The sequence below is a fragment of the Megachile rotundata genome, chromosome 2 (genome assembly GCF_050947335.1).
Source record: "Megachile rotundata isolate GNS110a chromosome 2, iyMegRotu1, whole genome shotgun sequence".
In the NCBI taxonomy this organism is placed as follows: domain Eukaryota; kingdom Metazoa; phylum Arthropoda; class Insecta; order Hymenoptera; family Megachilidae; genus Megachile; species Megachile rotundata.
Window position 1 is genome coordinate 22,896,687 of NC_134984.1, and position 20,419 is coordinate 22,917,105.

The 20,419-nt window shown below is 37.2% G+C and overlaps 3 protein-coding genes across 5 annotated transcripts; 2 read left to right on the plus strand and 1 right to left on the minus strand.

Moving 5' to 3' along the window:
- The first annotated feature begins 53 nt into the window (after positions 1-53).
- On the plus strand, positions 54-4,361 carry LOC105663621 (uncharacterized). The gene is made up of 2 exons (XM_012293755.2): positions 54-1,293; positions 1,486-4,361. The coding sequence occupies exon 2, from the start codon at positions 1,526-1,528 to the stop codon at positions 3,050-3,052; it is 1,527 nt and encodes a 508-aa protein (XP_012149145.2). The 5' UTR covers positions 54-1,293; positions 1,486-1,525; the 3' UTR covers positions 3,053-4,361.
- Setd3 (SET domain containing 3) lies at positions 3,544-20,293 on the minus strand. Of its 3 annotated transcripts, XM_012293754.2 has the most exons (8): positions 20,018-20,158; positions 19,804-19,886; positions 18,804-19,295; positions 18,614-18,737; positions 5,376-5,490; positions 5,058-5,210; positions 4,631-4,966; positions 3,544-4,566 (listed from the first exon to the last, which is right to left on the minus strand). In XM_012293754.2, exons 3-8 carry the CDS (start codon positions 19,204-19,206, stop codon positions 4,408-4,410), a joined length of 1,290 nt encoding a protein of 429 aa, XP_012149144.1. In that variant the 5' UTR covers positions 19,207-19,295; positions 19,804-19,886; positions 20,018-20,158; the 3' UTR covers positions 3,544-4,407. The 3 variants fall into 3 exon arrangements, with proteins under 3 accessions (XP_012149144.1, XP_076395360.1, XP_012149143.1); XM_076539245.1 differs by lacking the exons at positions 19,804-19,886; positions 20,018-20,158 and adding an exon at positions 20,170-20,293; XM_012293753.2 differs by lacking the exon at positions 19,804-19,886 and having other exon boundaries at positions 20,018-20,159.
- On the plus strand, positions 11,212-19,040 carry LOC105663620 (uncharacterized). Its single transcript, XM_012293752.2, has 3 exons — positions 11,212-11,824; positions 12,562-12,766; positions 15,106-19,040. The coding sequence occupies exons 2-3, from the start codon at positions 12,632-12,634 to the stop codon at positions 17,911-17,913; spliced, it is 2,943 nt and encodes a 980-aa protein (XP_012149142.2). The 5' UTR covers positions 11,212-11,824; positions 12,562-12,631; the 3' UTR covers positions 17,914-19,040.
- Positions 20,294-20,419: the final 126 nt, after the last annotated feature.

Sequence of the window (20,419 nt, forward strand, 5' to 3'; positions counted from 1 at the left end):
CAATATTTCACCGCTAGATGGCTCAGTATTTTTTGGTCCACAAAATGTCATTTTTTTTATTTTCGTTATTAATGCTTTCATCGAACTACAATAATATTATTCCAATCCCGTTGTTATTAAAAAGCATTTTGTTCGTGCCAGAAAGACGTAAAAATTGTTAATTTTTAAGAAAATTGTAAGTTTTTGTTCAAATAATACCATCATCTGCTGGTAGATGGCGCTAATGTCGCGTTTCAAAATGCGCGGGAAAATTCAAATTTTAAAAGTGCCTATAGTACTTTCAAGTAGTTTAAAAATATTTTAAAAAATTCTAGCTATAAAAATTGACACGTTCGATGATTTCTATGTTACAGATTTTATGATAAAAGCAAAAATCTTATCAGTAATCATTTTATATCTCCTGTGTGATGAAATAATCACAGGACTGTCTCTAAATCTTCTCGGGCCCTAGGTATACCAATGAAAATTAGGTATCTTCTTGTAGAAATAAGAAGATATTTGTTAAAAAGGAAAACCGTAACGTTCAGAGTTATATTATTTTTTTTATTATCGTAGTTTCAGATAAGAAACTGAATAAGAAGAGAAATAAGAAATTTCTATTTTCTAACTGTGATGTCGACTTATGCATATCCAAGTTTAAAGGCAAACAAGATCTTGTTATAGTTTGAAAAGAACCCAATGTAAATCTTCTTGTTTTGTCACATAAATAATGTAGGCAAATAAAAGTAGGACATTTCTTCTTTCCTTTCAGGTAAAGGAAGCTTAACTTACAGGTAACCGTTCACCTTGTTCCATATGAAAGTGTTTCTCAATTTATCGTCTGAAGTAATAGCGTGTTCTTTTCTTCTTGTGTGTCATAATATCGTATATAATATCTTATATTGAATGACAAAATCTATCAATGGTTCTAACCCAATAAGTATTCTTACCATGTGTTCTAAACAACATGTATGTTTTTTGAATAAGATGTGACATTGTAAATGTTCAAAATAAATGAATTGAGAGATACTGTTCGTGTCACCAGCGGTGGGTCATCGTTTGGATGAGATTGTGTCGATTTTGTGTAATCAGAAAACAGCTGATCAAAGTTATTCCGAGTGTAAATAATAATGGCTTTAAAAATTTAAGGAGTCGTAAAGGATTCTGAAAATTGAATGATGGGTATTTGCTGTAGCATGTACTATTCTTTTTTGTACACCCTCTGATACGACTTCAAAGAATTCCACGCAGATACAAATCGATGTTTGCATCGCGAAGAGTGCCGTGAGGAGGGGCTACGTTAAACGACTACACGTGAGTATTCTTTATTTACCTTAGCGTAGATGGCTATCACATGAGGGTTTAATCTAATTCCATATATTTTATTTATACTTGAATATAACACACATGGAAGATGTAACAAACACGAAAAGTGGAGGTTATATTTTATCTTTGAGACTATTGTGTACATATAATTATTATAATATTCTATCTTGTATCTTGCAGTAATTATTCACACAAATAGTAAGACTTTTGTGAATGTAAAATGTTAACATTGGAAGAGCCAGAATACAAAACTTTTTCAAAAGACACGGTGGAAGATGAGGAAATCAACGAAGAGAAACACGAAGTACAAAATTATGAGAAAGATAAATATCCTATTGTAAATGGTGAAATATTAAGAATGGCATTACTTTCTGCAGAGGATGACAGTACCGAGTCAGAAGAGGATGATGTATCCTCTGAACTCCTGTCAATCGATTCAGACATAACTAATGAATCAACTGTTAGCGACTGGGACGACATAAAAACTAATTCATCTCCATCGTACATTACTTCTGTACCTAATAATAAAGAATTTATAATCCTAACGCAACTGGAAACAGATAATGCTTTAATAACAAAAAAGTTATCCAATGAACATTCCTTGGCCAGTAAGAATTCAAAATCAAAAAATCGTTCCAAGCGACATAATAAAGTACTATCAAGGAAACTTGTACCTAAACACGAACCAATAATCGAAATTAAAGAAGAAAACTCTATCATTTCTACAGATATCGATGAACGTGTACCAACTATGGAAGAGTTAGATTACGAAGAATCCTCTATGGATCAACAAAGTATCGAATCCAAAGATAACATTGATTGGCTACAAGGTTTTAGGCCTTTACCATTATATTATACAGAAAGTGGTAAACCTTACTTAAAATGTCCAGCATGCGGTGCAATGTTTTTTACTCCAAATTCATTCCAAAAGCATTTATATTCGCATGTGTACAAAGAGGAGGATGGTTTTGCTTGCTCCTATTGTAATTACACAAACAGCGAACCCGGAATGTTATTCGCGCACTTGTCCAAACATCAAGATCAATGCGAATTTTGTAATGAAAATTTAATGCGCAAAAATAATTTTGAAAATCATTGGGACATAAAGAAGTCAAATTTTTCTGTGAAAAGAGATCGTAGAGGGAAGTATGTATGTACTCTCTGTAAATTAGTATTTGATCTGTTACCGCAACTGGAGAAGCATTGGTTGAAACACGCTTGTCAAAGGGAAAGAACTTATCAATGTAAAGAATGTAGTGGACTATATGACAGCAGGGAAACGTTAAATAATCATAAATGTATGAAATGTGCCGTTTGCGGTAAAATTTACGATAGTTTGCATCGATTAAAAGCGCACACAGTATGGACAAAGCACAACTTGAAATGTCCAATTTGTTCGTACGAATTTATCCTTGCTGTAGATCATGAAAAACATTTAGCATTACATAGACAAACGTACCATTCTATGAAAGATTACGAACACTGTTTACAATCGGAAAATGGGAAGACGTTTCAGTGCAATCTTTGCGACAAATTATTTTTTGCCTTACCTTCTCTGGTTCTACATATTCGAGAAGATCATAACATAAAAAATGTGAGAAACACAGAATCGGAAGAAAATGAATATGAGGATCAAAAGAAGGAAACTCTTGGCGAAGTATTATTGCGCGTTTTAAAAAATGAAACTGCAAATTACATTAGCAAAAACAGTAATATGACGTTAGCTAATGACAAACTCAAGTTGTAGAACGCGCTATATATGTTTCAGGTAATATACCAGAAATGAATTTTGGATAAAGTAGAGAATAAAATGTGAAAGATCTGGAGGTAATCATTAAAAGTTACTCGTAACAATGAAACGTGCCGTTGCTATGAATCAGTCACTTCGTAGTATATATTAGATATTATTAAATACGACTGACAACAAACAACTTATCGATAAACTTATTAATAAGAACATGTATTCGAGATATTATCTGATGAAAAAGTTCTGAGATAACCTTTATATTACAGATTGAGCCTCTTTAAAAAAATAAACGTATATAAATATATATTTTTCTAGCGAATATGTAAGATTCAGAATCACACATGTATCAGATACCGATATTGTCCTAAACTCGATAATATTATCTTAAAAATATAATTAAGTATCTCGAACAATTACTTTTCTTATGGAACTTTTTCGATCAGATAACAAAGTAATTTTTTAGCGGTTTTCGAAGTAATATAAGCACGTCGTACATTTTCTGTGTCTTGTATTAAAGCGAAGTGCATCGTAAGTTAACGTCACATTTACATTTGGCATTAATTCGTTATCCTTATCCGTATTACACGCGAGTCAATTGAATTATACTTTATATAGTCTCGTTTAAATACACTGATATAGTTTTATATAGTTACCATTTATATACGCGTACAGCCTCAAACATTTTTTTGTATTATTCGAATAACCGCGCAACACGATAGAATTTTAATGACTGAGAAATAATTGGAACTCGCTGTTTGTTTTAGTTTTATGCGTATCGTTAAAGGTAGTTTCTAATATCGATAAATCTTATTGCGTATAATTATTCGTAAGTCTGATTTTGTAGGCCTGCGTAACACAGTACAGTAGCTTACATACAGAATTAGATCTCTTAACTATCCTCTTTTTAAAATAAATATTCATGAGTAATAACATTTTATTTGTACACTTGATTCTTTTTTTTATCAAAGCTGAAGTAACAGTATTGTATTCGTTAAGTCTTGTAATCAGAGATTAGAACTTTGTTAATGCGCTATTCAAAATACAGTTCAACGAGGAAACATTGGCATGATAGTTAAAAATAGTTTACGCTTCCTTAAAGTTCTCATCTCTCGAAAACAAAAGATCAGATATTTTGGAACACGTAAATGCAATTATATTTTGCATTGTATACTTGTTAATACACTTAAACATATACAGGATTTGTTCAATGTTTATACACCGTGTATAAATGTTATACCATTGCTCCCTTTTCTGTACGTCCTCGTCGCCCTTTCGTATCTTATTTAATAAATATAAGTTCCTTACTTCAGATCTACGTCAAACGTTTCATTTATAAGTTAAAATCACATCGAATATCAGATCTTCAAGTCATGTCCATTTGTAAGATTTGTTAAACTGCTCTGCCTTCTCACATACTCGATCGCATTCACAATAAGCCTCTTCTCCGTTACTCTCAGTTGAACAGCCAATTTTTTAGATTTCGGTAACGTTGTTTCGAGCAGCTCCAGATCTTCCTACAAAATAAAATATAACAGTAAGTACCGCCTTTAAATGCTTCAATTTAATCTTATTCTTTACCTCCAACGTTGTTGGATATCTGAGCATCAAAGTCCGCAGTGTATCATAAAGCACTGTCCTTTTTATTTTAAGTTCGGTGCGATTGTCTAAAACACAATCGATCTGTTTTAACTGGTCAACTCTTTCCGAGGACATCCAATGCGTAAGTTCAGGTTTACGCATACGAAACACCCGCATGTACGCTAACACTGATCCTGGAATTGGTTCTCTTCCAGAATTCACCACAAACTCGCTCCACGGTTGCAAGTGCAATTTTTTTAATAACTGCCTACGTTCCGCCAAATGAGGATCCAAGTTGCTTTCCAGAAACGAACCAACCCAAAATTTTAAAGTATCCTGCGAACAGATATCGTCGAAACGTTCAAAATATATCTTATAGACCCATAAAGATTACATAAATATAAAGTACTTGAGAACAACGACATACATGTTTGTGATCCATATAAACGAATCCCGAGTGCAAGAAGAAGTCAGAATTCGGCCTAGGTCCGTAACTAATAAATATTTGATCTCCTTTCTTGAAGTCTCTCAAGGCATAGCACTCGCAACAGTTTGACGATAGATTGAAATCTGTAGTGATCTAAAACAAACATCGTTGATATTACATAGGATATATCAATGTGTTAATAAACGAGATATTCATAAGAGTCAAGTTAAATGAAATGTCCTGTATGTTACATGTGTTCGAAATCTGTTCCTGTAACATTGCACATTGTTCAGAAACCGTCTGTAGAAAGATACTTACTGGCCCGTTCTCATGATTGCACATGTCCCACATTGGAATCAAAGCATGGATCATACGCGAACCATCTTCGCTCGGGATGAGGTTCTGCCTTGTCATTACCGTAGAAACTGCCCAGCTGAAACGTCAATGCTATTTTAGTAAAAAGACAAACTTGTCTTTGAAATTTCACCGACTAGATATCATTATTTATGTCCGATTAACTTTCAAAGTAATGTCATAATAAGGCGTGTTTAAAATAGAAAGTCGTCCACCAGAGACAATTTATTTTTTTTTTTTCAAAATAATTTTTGTCTACGCACGATTAATTTCGACAAGAAAAGAATGCGGATTTCGTCTTAACGACGAAAAGGATAGTTAAGAACGTGCAAGTGACTTTCGCCTTCGAGCAGCAGCTGTACCCTGCTGCTGTTTCGGACAAGAACTTGACCCACAATTCCGGAAATGGAAATAAAAGAAGATTCATTGCCATCGTCGTTCCTCCGACTTTCTCTCTCCCCGGGGAAACGATCGCGTTTCACGACTTCGCTGCGGTAGACGGTCAAATAAAAATGCTGGTTACCAGGGAAAATAACGGACACCTTGTATGGACAAGTGAATTCGAGACAAAGACTCGTAAACTTACAAAAAGAGGAAAAACGATTTAACGATTGTTCGCTTTCTACAATGCGTGAAATCTGTGCTTGCATGAAATTTATCTTCCCTATGGGATCTGTCCGCGAGGAATTATAGAATTTCCGGGGTTTGGAATTTTCGAATACTGGAACTTTGGAAACGTGAAAATTCGAGGTAGAGACTAAAAATAATTTCTACCCATCACTCCACTCCTCATCTTACGTTTCTCTATAAATACGAAGACGCACACTGTAGGCACACTGACATTTATTTTATTCTAGTTGCCCTCAACTTTTACTGCTACGAATTAAAGAAAGAAATTATTTAGTGTAAGTCACTTTTCACCGATATTTCCAGAGACGGCTTATAAATTGTTGAAACATGATTTTAATTATAAAATAAGAAAATGATCACCGATCGAACCAATCGAATAAAAGTAAATTTACTGTTGCCGTTTTCTCTTTCTGTCGTTATCTCGCACCGTTGATCTCTGTGTACACTTTCTTCCCGCAGCCTCGTCTAGATGGTCGCAACAGGACAAACGCACACTTCTGTTGACCAAAAGAAAGCTTTGATCGTATTGTCGAGATCGTTCTAGTTGCTTGTCTATTAGATTACTTCCTGTTATATAAACAAGGAACTCTAAAAGCGGATCTAAATACTTCTTACAATGTTTTAATCCTTTCGCTGCGACACTCTCTAAGGAAAGTCCATTATCATTAATTAAGGCGTATGCCTATAGTCGTTGCAGGAATCGTGCCTTTCGTGTGGACTAAGTGTTTACTTATAATCGAAACATACGCGTAACAAAATATAAGGTAACATTCTTTCGGTAAAACACCGCGTAATCGAGCTAAATTTATTGAACGTCCTTCGTTTATATCAAATTTACTGCGTTTAGGTTGAAAGTGATAAGTGGAGGAAACAGCGAATAAAATGTTAAAGCAACAGAATATGATAAAATAGTAAAATAATGAAGTAATAAAATATTACAGGGGGGCGGTCGATTAGCTCTGCACGCAATATCGCGTGATTAAGTACGCGTTTTGCATCGATAAATTAACGATCTCCTCGACAGCGATAAATAATGCATCAATGAAAGAGGAGCAATGCGATTCAATGAATCGACCGAAGAAACCGTGGATCTCGTTTACGCGGTAATAGAGGATCATGATTCCGTGGAAAAAAGAGAAAAAAAGAAGGGGAAAAGGGAACGCGAGATTCTCTAACGTAGCGTCTTTTCGCGAGCGGATAAACCGTATGAAAGTTCGGGCTCGTGTGAAAGTGCGCGTGTCCTCTCTCATTTGTGAGCCATTCCTCTCGCGCTCTTCTTGCGGCCATCTCGGAACGAATATCGCCTTCACCGGCGATACACCTTTTAATATGCTACTTCTTTCGCTAACGTCGATTTCTTACAGTTCCAGCAGGATAACTACTCTATTCTTCAAATGAAATTTACAAATTTCGAGATTTAGGAATTGCGGAGTTTAGACATTTGCAATTTCAAAGAGTTTGCATTTAATTTAAAGATAAACCATCTCGAGCAGTCATAAGAAACAGATACGCAACAAGTGCAAGGAAAACTTGCTTCTCTTGAAATTATTGTACGATCGTTATAACCGGATATCTAAAACGAAAGAAAATGCTATCCTTCTTCAATAACAACTCGATCACTTTGTAGAAGGATGTAAAAGCGTGACTGCAACGTTGGAAATAAACGAAAAAATACAACGAAAGTTACTTAATCGGATAATCGACACTTGTCTCGAGCGAAGAACTACTTTGTCCAACCGCGTTTGAAAATCGTATCAAGACTCGTACAAGTACTCGTTAAATAAATTCGCAGACGGGAAAGCAAAATTGTTGCTCGTAAAATAAATAAGGGACACAGTATCATTAAATCGTGATTACAATTAAGTTTAAATAACGTGTAGAATCCGTAGGCCATGACTACCGCTTTCTTAACATCCTGAACACCAGGGTTTTTTTAAACATCCTGTATTACGTAATTCGCGATCGACGATAGGCGAAAGAAATTGGGAAAACAGGGGGGAAAAACAATACAAGTTATTCGCGAAGAAAAATTGATACGCGTATATATTCCAGCGGACGAATCGAGAGTCGGTTAATTAGCGAGGAAAGCGCGGTAGAAGCGTGGCTAACAAGCGTCATGGAACAGAACCACGACGATGGGAACAAAAGGAAGGAAAAAGGATAAAAAAGAAAAAAGGACGCTCGTGGTCGTTTCGCAATATCACGAGTGCAGGATAAGAATCGAGAGACGAGCACAGCGTTAAACCGCTGCACCGTGGGGATGGATGCACAGTCCAGTGCACGTGGGAAGGTCGTGCTATGAATCGAACGAAGATCGTGAGATCTACGTGGCGGCCAACTTTCTACGACATAACAGCTTCTCGAACCGACGATCAACCTCGAGCAATCGTAATTTTACTATTAGCTCATTAACTATAAACCTTGACGAGTAAGAACGCAACCGCTCCTACGCTAGCCCGAAACCGACACAGAATTTCGTAACTCGAATCTATGTCGACACTATTTTCGTCGATCCCACGAATTTTCCGCTCTGTCATAGATCTACAAAAATTCAAATTAATAAATATAAAATATATTGTAGAAATTTGATCGAGATTTAGTGCACCGTATCAAAGATCTAACTCTACGAAAGTATCCTATCAGGGTCTAAGTTTAAATCAGTGACACAGCACGTTCCTCACGATTATCGTTAACAACGAAGACGTTGAGCGAATACCGAAAGGCAACATAGTTCGTAGACGAATCACTGCGGAACAACCGAATGAACTTCCTAAATCGAACATAACGAATTACTTTCAACGAATCGACAGAAAATAAATCGTTTAATGAACACTTTCAGATCGCTATCCATCGCGTTGCGGCACCTTTGTATATTGTTCGAACAGCAAAATAATGATCCACGACTATTAGAAATTATTTCACAGAATAATTTCCTTGACTAGACTAATTAGTACAGGTATAGACAGTAGTTGTTCAATAATTATCTGCTTACACAGGATATAAAGGCAGGATTTTCCGACGAACGGAGAATTAAAGAACGTTAATGATACTCCTGTTTTGCTCACAATTCATTCATTTACGCATGAGATATACGCTACGATATAACTACGTGTTCATTGTTTACCCAGGATTTTAGACGGCACAGTCTCGTTACGTTCTGTCGCGCCGTGCTAAATCCTGCGACGCGACACATTCATATCGAAGCTTAAATCGACCATTACTTATTACCTTACAAATCCGTTTCACAATTGTCCAGTCTCTTGCCTTTCAAATTTCTATACTAATTCTCGAAATTCCAAATTTCAAATCCCTAATCTTTTAGATCTCAAAATTTCCTGTTTCCCGCATTTCCAAATCGGCAACTTTCGAAATTCTTCCTAAATTCGAAAATTTCACGAGGAAAGTCCTCGATTACGAAGATGAAAGTCTGTATCGAGATGGCAATATAACGAGAGGCCACTGTAATATGCAGAAGAATGCTCTGTTTCATCCGTGGACGCGTGCTTACACGATTTCACGAAAATCGTTACAATTACCATTGTTAAGATGATTTCAGTAATTGCATTTGACGTTTTTCCCGCTCCTGCTCTTTCCTCGCGTATTTACATTTTCACCGTAACTACCGTACGCTGAAACGTTGCGAAAGGAATAATCGAGTCGGTAAAAAGAATGGTTTCTCCGTTTTCCATTAAAAAAATATGTTCCTTTTTCTTTTTCGATGTACAACGCTTATTTATTTATCGCCATTTCGTAAGACATCGAGGGAAGTATTCAAATAAAACGCGTGAAAATGTTTTTAAAGAAGTGCTACATTTAATTTATCAGTTGGAACACAAACCGGTTGTGCAACGGAGCGTTTAATTACGCGAATCAATGCAATCAAATCAATTGTAGTTTCTAATACTTCGCAACGTGGGAAAAAAATCTCTTTCAGATCTTCCTCGGTTACTTTCAACCGAAATTATGTAACGAGCAGAATAGTTCGCTGTTTTGCGATCTCTTTTTTAATCGGCCACTAGCGAACAAGAAGTGCACATTTAAATGATGATTCAATTAACGACCTTTTTTACTCGAACTTTCCAAATGGTAAAAAGGACACGTGTACTGTTGTATAATTCCTATTAAATACGTCCGTCTAAATTTCGTTTATCCGAAAACACCGTTTATCGAATTCAATACCGAATCGTTATTACGCGATTCGAGTCTTTTACAAAGATTAAAAAGTCTTAAATGGGTTAACGTTCTTATACTTATGACATCTGTGTTGAATTTTTGCAGTCCCATATGGTCCATGGTTTACTTTCATCAAGTTTTATGAAAGTCATCGAAGTTTCCTTGTGCGATCAGTTAAATCACACGGGCTGCAGAACTTTGTACGTTCACCGACAATTACCGATTTTATTTCGAGTATTCGTCAAAGTACTTCGTACCGAAGTTACTAGTATTAGTTTAATGCTATAATAAAAATGAAATAAAATCAGATAGCCAACGTATTAAATAGCGGTAACAATGATAATAATGAAATCAGATATTTTTTATTAAGCAAATGTGTTTTTATACGAATTAGGCGATACGCGAATGGGTCGGTGTTGCAATAAAATATTTAGCAGGAAACATCGTCTTCCGGTTCACGGGTTAAGTTTATCGAAGCGTATTACGAGCGATCATCTCGATCCCTTTCCCTTCGTCTTTCTTTCCCAAGCTAGAGTAAAGATCCGTTTATCTCTCCAACATCTACCATAACCGACTCTGATCGCCGTCATGAAATTCATCTCCCAATGATCGGCATTGGCGTAGCTGTTACCGGATCTTTGTAGGTTAACTCTGCTCGATATTAATAGGGAAAATACAAGAGGAGGCCACTCGCGTAAACTGGTACATTTTAGAAATTCAGTAAAATTCTTGCATTGTCAAATTTCTAAATGACGACATTCGAAATATTCGGAGTAAAAAATTCCGTATTTGTAAACCCGCTTTGAAAATGTCGAAATGTTCGCAGTGGCGAAAAGGTATAGTTAATTAGTAACGGGGCGGAGGTTCGTGGTGGGGCCAGGTGCAGCTTGTTGATTCCATATCCTAGTTACGCCTATGATGATGATCCGGTAGTGGAATCGAGGAACAAGAGAACGTCCTCTACTCTCGGGGAGTCGCGAACATTTAGTAGAAGACTGCTCTCGAGTTTCACCGACTTACTTAGGATCGTGCACGGTGAAAACCGGCGTCAGTGCGCGAGAACGATTTGCCGAGCGTACAAGAGGAACACCGGTCCGTGTGTTTTCGTTTCGAAAGTAACAACACCGTCTGTTCGGAGCCGAATAGACGGCTAAAAAGTACGCGCTCTGGTCCTGTTGCGAACAACCGTGACCAAGTGATCGAGCCAATAACAGTCTCGCGGAATCGCGTCGTTGTTGCAAAAGAATTCTGCCAGCTGTCGGTGCGCCGTGAAATCGCGGTGAAAATATACGGGACGAAGAAAAAGAATCGTCCGCGATCCTCTTCGCCGGAATTTATATATTTATTTTCCTCGAAACGGTTGAAAATCGAAGAAAGTTTATGGCCGTGAAAGTTGATCGACGCGTATGATCCCAGTGTACTAGTTGTAATTAAAAAACACCAATACATCGGAGGAGAATACAAAAGAGTTCTGCATGAACCCTGAGGAAATCTTTGGCCTGTGCAACAGGAAGAACGCGATTTTCGTTATCCTGTGTACAGCAGCGATCTGTGTGCACCTGTTGTTCAACGAAGACAACCAAATCGTGGAAACGAGCAGGGATCTCAAGGTGTTTATTCAAATATTTATTTTTTCGCGGTTTATCGAAACCGTTCGAACGAAAGTAATTCGATCGTCTGAATCGTTATGTTCGATTTAGTTAATCGATTTTAGTTGTTCGTGCAACGGTTCGGATATGTGTTGGTGCTTTTCGGGGTGTATTCGATCAACGTCTTCGTTGTTAACGATAATCACGAGGAACGTGCCGTGTGTCACCGATGCATACAGTTTTATAGTTACACCCTATTAGGATACGTTTGTCCGTCGCGATATCTCTATTAGTTTAGATATCTCTAGAACTATGATAAAGTCAAAAATTTGTGTGGTTTATGAATTTTACCGTGGAACGATGTTGGGACCCGTAATACCAAAAGCAAAAGTTGAAAGAGAAACAAATTGACTCGATTAACTCGCGAGATAACGATCGATCCCATATCGCATGAATGATCATAACAAAGCTACGAGGATTAAAGTTGCAAACTTTTTGGCGGGAAAAGATTCTCATACTCCGAACTAGAGCTACTATCATCGATAACGTCGTAATGTTATCGTATTATCAAATGCATTGTCTAAACTTTATGCATTTAATGCAAATTGCTATCATTCGGTTCTAATCATTTTTAGTACGAAATTCTTTAAAGGGAAATTGCGGTAGAGAAAATGCAGTGAATTTGTTCCTTAAAATCGATATAACGATTCGGACGGTCGCGTAAAGAAGGAGAATTGTAAAAATGAAACAATCCGAAGGTGGAGGAGGAACAGAACAACTGGTGTTTCGAAGACGAGGAGTTCTCTGTGTTTCGATCGCATTGCAACGATGTGGAAAACATTATGTCTGCTCTCGTTGACGCTTTTCACGTTCGATTTCCTTCGAGTTAGCCTCGTTCGAGGTGAACCTGTTCCAGAAGACGATGTGCTCGTCACTCGGGAAGAGGATACGAAAACCCATCGGGTAAGAAACTAATTCCTTCTACGCATGTCCCTAGATTACTCGAAGAATACAAAACTCGTGTTCACCGCTGTAAAATATTAACATATTCATTGCAATAAAAAATCAAATTATTATTATTACCAACATGATTTTAGGATTAAACTTTTTAAGAGTACAGTATTCTACAATTATAGGTCAGTTATAAAACTGGTTATGTCCAAGTGCTCTACCGTGAAAACTAGTTCGATCCATGGGCCATAATTAAAAGCTTCCACGTTCAACGATTTACCATCAATTTCGAAGATCATAAAAGTTTGTGGAAAATGCAAATCGTAAAGATTCCGATTTCGAACAATTGTAGTTATAGCAAGATTTACTGCGCGCAGCTGTTTTCCCCGAGGCATCTAGCTCGATAAACAACTAAACGATTGAGTCTTCGGTAATTATTATTACAACGCGATGTACCGTAATTGAATAATTTTCCATTGACGCGTGACCCGTTAATCCGCGTAACGTTGGAATTCGTTCGATGAAATGATTCGTTTAGAATGCGCGTGGAAATATTCCGCAAAATGTTTGCAAAGTCTCGAACTTTCCGGCGCACGGTGCTAGCTTTCTCTTTCTCTTGTAATTTACGTGCCACCGTGCAGCCAGTTTTTTCGACGCATATTTTGACATTTCTTACCGTCGGCGATGACTAAAAGTTCAATGATATTCGTTCAAACGTTTCCTGATCGTCGATGAAAATTTATCGAACATCGTCTTCGCCGAAAATAATTCTCCAAACGAATCTTTTATCTTGATGCATGTTCACTTGTATGTAAATTCGGACGAAATAAACTATGAGAATAATAAATTATGCATTGATTTATTTTTTGCTTGTTTCGACAAAGAATAGACCATTCCGTAGTATAATAAATATTAACGCGGTCATTTTGAGCTTCAACTTGATACGCCATAAGTGCTATTTTACGATGCCTTTATATCGTCGTATCGGACCTCTATTGTCAAGAAAAAAACAAACCTGAATGCTACTCCGATCTGTTATTTGTTATAATCGATATTTAGCTATTTTATACGAAGGATATTAATGAAAGTTTATCTGCTCGTTTTCCTGAGGGTTCAAGCTTCAAATTAATGTAACGTAAGTGGTATTTTACGATACTTTTATGTCATCGAATCGTGACAGACTTTCCATGTTTCGAAATCCAACGTAATTTAAATTTTTAGATTTAAGCATTCAAGGTATCTGGAAATTTATTAAACTTCAGAGTTTCAAACTTCGAGATTTCAGAATTTTTAAATTTGTGCAATTTTGGAATTTTAGAATTTGAAAACTTTGCGATCTTTCAGTTTTACTTCATAAAAATTTCAAAATCCTTAAAAACACCAGACCTTAAATAAAACCTACAAAATTGGACCGTTTAGTTCGAAACACTTAGCGTGCTAAAGAAGAGATATCGTTTAACGAAAGGATTGAAAATTATCTAGGGAAAAGCGTGAAATCGATCGAACGTAATCGCTTTTCTTGCAGTATGTTTTTGCTCCGCGTCGTCCTTGCGCGATCCGTAATTATAAGAATTACGTTTGCACGCTAAACTTTCATTTTTTATAGTCATTGAACCTTGTCCAGTATTTACGTTGGCATACCTCATTTCTAATTCGTGTATTAATCAGTTACCTTGAACTTTGAATCAGAAACACAATAAAAAGCTACAACATCAATGAATAATTTAACTGTATCTTAATCGATTATAGCAAGTATTTACAATTTCCTAAGTTATTTTACATAATTGAATAAACAATATAAGTAACGTGAATTCATTAAACCATGTTATTGGTTCAATCATATTAAAAGCATTATACATACTGTCTGAAACAACTTTTGTTTGTTTTATAATTGATTGATATGATTTATAATTCATAAGGCATTTGAAAGAAACGTAATCAATGTATTTAGAAACTGGGTCAAGTAGTACGGTACGAGTTACGTTAATAATAATATTTTAGAAACTAGGGTAAGGCACGAGTCTTCTAAGCGCGGAAATGATTACAAAAAGCTATAATAAAATTGTCACGATTGCTGTATTGATTATTTTGTCAAACCTATATCATTTTAACACGATGCAATTTTACATTTTATAAGTGAAATTTATACTTCATTACAACAAAGTAATACTACGTTATAGCTCGTCGGAAAATCAAGAAAGCATTACGCGTCCTACTTACTCTGAAAAAATTAGAAAAATTGTTGAAACTCATCACGGTCTAGGGCAATAGCATAAAAATATACCGAATCTGTAGAGAAAAAGCTACGTCGCACCCTAGAGTACAATGACCACGAAGTAATCTATTTTCAGGCGGAAACCCGGACACGAGCGGAAACTCGAGGCGAGCTGACAGGTCGCAGGATCCACGAGGACGAAAAGACGAGCGAGCTGGTCGGCAAATGGCGAAATAACGGCGAGGCTCTTGAACCGAAATGGAGGGACGGTGACTCGGTACCCGTGCTTCCGTTTCCTCGATTTTCACGATACTCCGGAGACAAACTGGACGGGGGCGACGAACAGGAGGAAAGTTACGTTCGCAGACGACCGAAGTATCGTCAAAACAACGAACAAGAGAATTCGTTGCGTTCGAGGAACAACGGTCCACTGTTCTACGACTACGAGGATTACGACCACAGACGTGGGTATCGAGAACGAGAACTCCTTCCTCGAAAGAAGACCAGTCGACCTTGGACCAATCACGATCCGGTTAATCCGAAGAAGACGAACAACAGAAACGAACAACTACCTATGGAGGCTGTTGAGAACAGAGAAACAACCTCTGCGAGGTACAGAGACACTCTCCAAGCGCGGCCAAACGACTACGAGCTCGAGTTAAGGATATCCGAAGAGGAGTATCTGAAACCTCGTCCAAGAAAGAGAAAACCACCGCAAAACTACGAGTTCGCGTTGGTCAAAAACGAGACGTTGAACGAAGAAATAATAGAGAGCACTACTAGACGGCCTCAGAAAACTTCGTCCAAAGATGGCCAGCTGATACAGAACGCTATGGAACTGAAATCTCTGTTGAAGATGCAACAGGAGGAAGGTCTGAGCTTGTCGGAGATTCTTCAGCGACGTAATCTTACTCTGAACGACCTTCTGAAGGGAAGAGCCGACGCGATCGACGCCCTGAAGACGAAGAACGTCGACGAGACGGAGGATTACATCGAAGAGGCGACGAAAATGATATCCGATTCCCTCGTGAAAATTCCCATTGCGACGAAACCACAGTGGCCGACGTTCGGAGAACCTGTGAAAGCAACGAACTCTCGGAAAGATGAACTTATTATCGTGTATTCGACGAACCCGCCTTTACGTAAGTATTCTAAGGAGTATTCTTCGGGCGCTGTAAGTCGTAACGAAATGTATGCAAAGGTTGAAGAATCAACGACTAGAAAATCGATTCTAACCGCCACTGAACCTTCTGCTCCGAGCAAAGTTACGACATCGATACCGTTGCCAGTCGCAACGAATTCCATGGAGCTGTTGCGAAGCACCGTGAAATCGCAAAACGCTGATGAAATCAAAGCCGACAGTCCGGACGAGGACGAGATCATGGAGTTCTCTGATTTCACCGATTACAAGAAGGGACGAAACGGCGTGTCTCCTGTTTGGTTGATGATGAACAACGAGGAGGCTGGATCTCAGAAGTCAAAGGCCAACTACGAGGACAGAGGGTCCACGCTGAGTATCGAGAAAATCTTGAGCCCCACGGAACGTACCAAACTGGACAACGATTCGTCGGATGCTCAACAATTTAACCTAGACGATACTGGTGATTACACGTCTTCGGAGCGTGAATATCAAAACGATGCGCCGCCAATATATCTCGACCTGGAACACAGTACTCGGATTAATAGTTTCATCGATGAGAGCGAGACAAGAGAAATAGAGCCCGTATCCTCGACTGATCTAACGCTTGCGAAGGATTCGCAGACAGAGGAAATCGATCATGCTCTCAAAAATCATCAAGACACGAACACAACCGAGAAGAGTTACGATGACGTGATATCGGAAGTGGAACCTGAAGCACGAGCCGAGATCTTCGAGTTGTTCGCATCTGGATCAGCGGGCAAAAGACTGGAACGTCTTTTGAAATCTAGAAACATGAGCCTAGAGGAATTGATTGCGCTGCGACAGAGAGGATCCAGCAAGGTTCATTTGGCCGAAGTATCGCGAATCAAGGTTCAGAAACTGAGCGACGAATACGAAACGGAAGATACGAGTTTTAAAACGACCACACCGATACCTAAGACCGATCAGGAACCTGCAACGAATGAAAAGATTAACGATTACTTGGCGAGGTCCTTCCAGAATGTAACAAATTGCAATTCCATATCGAGTGCAGTTGATGTTGTTCGTTCGGAAGAAGGTACGAGCGAAAAAGCAAAAATTAGCGACGAGAATTCGTCGTTCGATGCGCGTTTCAAAGATGACGAGGTGCAGGATATCAAGAAGCATCATCATCCCGCGCAAATCATCGATTTGTTGACAACCTTTGGTTCCATGCCATTCGCGAAAGACATTCAACGAGACTTTGTTGGCGAGTACGATAACAGAGACGAAACGAAAGCACCGACAGAGAACAACGATCAAAGTATCGTGTTTGTGAACAACGATACAGACGTACTAAGTGTCAACGAAAATTCGACCGTTGTTCAATCCGGTTACGTGAAGGAAATCGTAGAACAGAAACCAAATTCTATTCGTACGACGTTCAACGAAATAGATACTGAAAAGACTATCGACGAGAAACGGAAAACTCTTTCGAACGTGAAACGCAGCATAATAGCGAGCGGTGCGATTCTAGGAGTGACCATCGTAGTATTTCTGGCAATATTCATCGTGTGTAGGATTCGACAGAAGCAGAAGTACAGGTACAGGAACACGTTCTCTAGAGCGGTGTTCCAAGGCCCAGTCATGGCAGCTAGGAAGCTATCGAATTCGAGTAGCTTAAGTACCGTGATGGTCAATGTGGTCGCCACGTCGACGACGAAAAGGCCAGAGAAGAATGAAACCGAGGAACCTGTTAGCGAAATGGACTCCAAGAGTGACATAGATAACGATTCGTTGGATGCTAACGACAGTTGGGAAACTATACCAGATTACATGAAATGACAACTGATCAACAAAAACACATTTGCGATATTTTCATTGGACACTATGAGAAGACAGCAGTATTCTACTCTTTATGTTAAGTTAAATTGTACGTATACCGAAGGCTGATTGTATACTCTGTAAACATATTATAGTATAGCGAATAACACATTTTAACACGTTGAATTCTATGCTAAAGTTATTGAAAATTTTGTTAGATAGTACTTCTTATCTTTAATAAATCTGTTATTCGATACTTCGAATATAAAACGCGAATATTCCTAACTGAATCGATAAAAAAATCTAAGCGTCACCTACGTATAGATGACGCGATAGTCAACGTGTTAAATAGGTCACTTGATTCACTGACTATGATACTTGCATTAGCAAAACAAGTCCGTGCATTAGCTTTATTATCATCCCAAGAAAAGACGGAACAAATGGGAACTAAGCTTTACAGACTGTTTCACGGACATTTGTATATATCGTTGTATAAAGCTTCTGATCAATTTCAATCCAATAACTGATCAAATGTAATGTAATCAAGAGACATAAATTAAAATTAGTATAGTTCTTTTATGTAAGTCTTATTCCTGATGTTTTTCTGATATTGTAAGATGTATACATTGTAAACCCGATTTTTCAACATTAATCATGTAGAATAAAGTGTATTTATTTATATGAATAGTTTGTAAAGAAATGAAACTTTGTTATTACTTACCAGTATCTTTCATATGTAAAAACATCCCTGAGTACAGCAGATACAGCGTTATTGTCAGTTTGAAATATCTTACTAAAATAAGCATACTGTCTTGCAATATTTCTGCACTGTTTTAAAGCAGGTACTGTAAAAAAAAATGTTGTTATTTGTGATAGATCAAGTTGAAAGAATATACAAGATGCATATTTACCTAAAGTAGGACTGCCTTTAAGTTCTATCATGTCAGCAGCTGTCATATACATCACTGTAGTATAAGTGGTAGGAAGAACATCTAAATAAGGCTTCCATTTTGAATTTTCTTTGTATCTTTCGATGAGAAGCGCAATTGCCAATGCCACTTGAGGCATATCGTGTATCAATGGATCATTTTTAAGAGCCGTTAACTCTGGTGCTGCATTGAGCGTATTAAAAATAAGATGCCTTGGTATTTTTAGAATTAATTCATTTTCCTGAAAATCATGCTCAGCTTTTAAGCCTAAATCGTATCCTGGAAACTCAGCTATGCTTGCTCCTTCTATGTCTGCACTATTTTCCTTCAGCCAATTCATAAACTGTCCAATCCCCTGTGATCGTTTTGATGATTCTGTCTTCATCTTCTGCAGCCTTTTAATCTTCTCCAGAACTGTGATTATCTCCACATAGTTGTTCCATTCTTTCGTCCGCTCAACTAAACAAGTACTCACTATTCCAAGCAAATAAAAATTATTACAAGCTTTGAATTAATTATGAAAAACGAACACATATTGTTTAGCACTTTGGAAAAATACAAAAGACATGAATGGATAAAGGCATCATGTTACAAATTCATTATCTGAAGCAATGTGAAGTTAATGAATTTTAACTAGGATTTTTATATGCATTCTATTTCTGCAATTAATCGGTAACCATTATATAATTATAAAATTATACTGTTACTGTCAATAATTATAACAAATGTTATTATTAAATGTTATTGTAATTAAAAAAAAAATATTTCTTCAAAATTCGAAATTATCATAAAAACACCAAAAAGAATAAGGTTGACACAAAAATAAAGCACTTATTTAAGGGTATTATTATACAAAAATATCGATTTTTGAAAAAATGTTACATGACACCTTCGTCTATCCGCATCTTCGAAACGTTAAGTGCAAAGATTTTTTTCTTTTCCCAATTTCCAAGGATCGTGAGGTTAAACGAACTACACGTACCACGTATTTTATCTCTGGATCACTTAAAATTCATGAAATTATTATAAATTTAGTAGTAAAGGATTTCTGTTCAGTTTCAATGACTGGAACAGAATGTACGTTAGCATCTATTTAAAATTTTACAATGATCATAAGGTAACATGCAAAAATACAGTTATATCATATACAACGAATACATTCTACGTTAAAAGAAATCCGCGAAAAGTGTGCTTACGACGAAGTAGATCTTCACACAAGGCATTTATCTCTGCTCTTCTGTCCATGTTTGTACTATCTCACCGCACTTTCCTGTATTCTGTTACATATACTTCGTTTCACGAAAGAACATGCTTGTTTCGCGCAGCTTGACTGAGTTTTAATACCCGCCTTTTGCTCTCTTCGTCATATACAGGGTAGACAGAATATACAGATGGCAAGAAGATAGTAAGAAAAAATGCATCTGGTAAACAGCTACACGATTCCCGTCTCCCAGCGAATTGTCCCTCACTATTAGTCACCTAAGGAGATGTGTGAACCAAACATTTTTGATAATTGAAAGTTAGAAAATTTGGACATTTAGATTAGATTAAGAGAACTACCCTCACCATCAGTATTTCCTATAGATGAAATCACGATC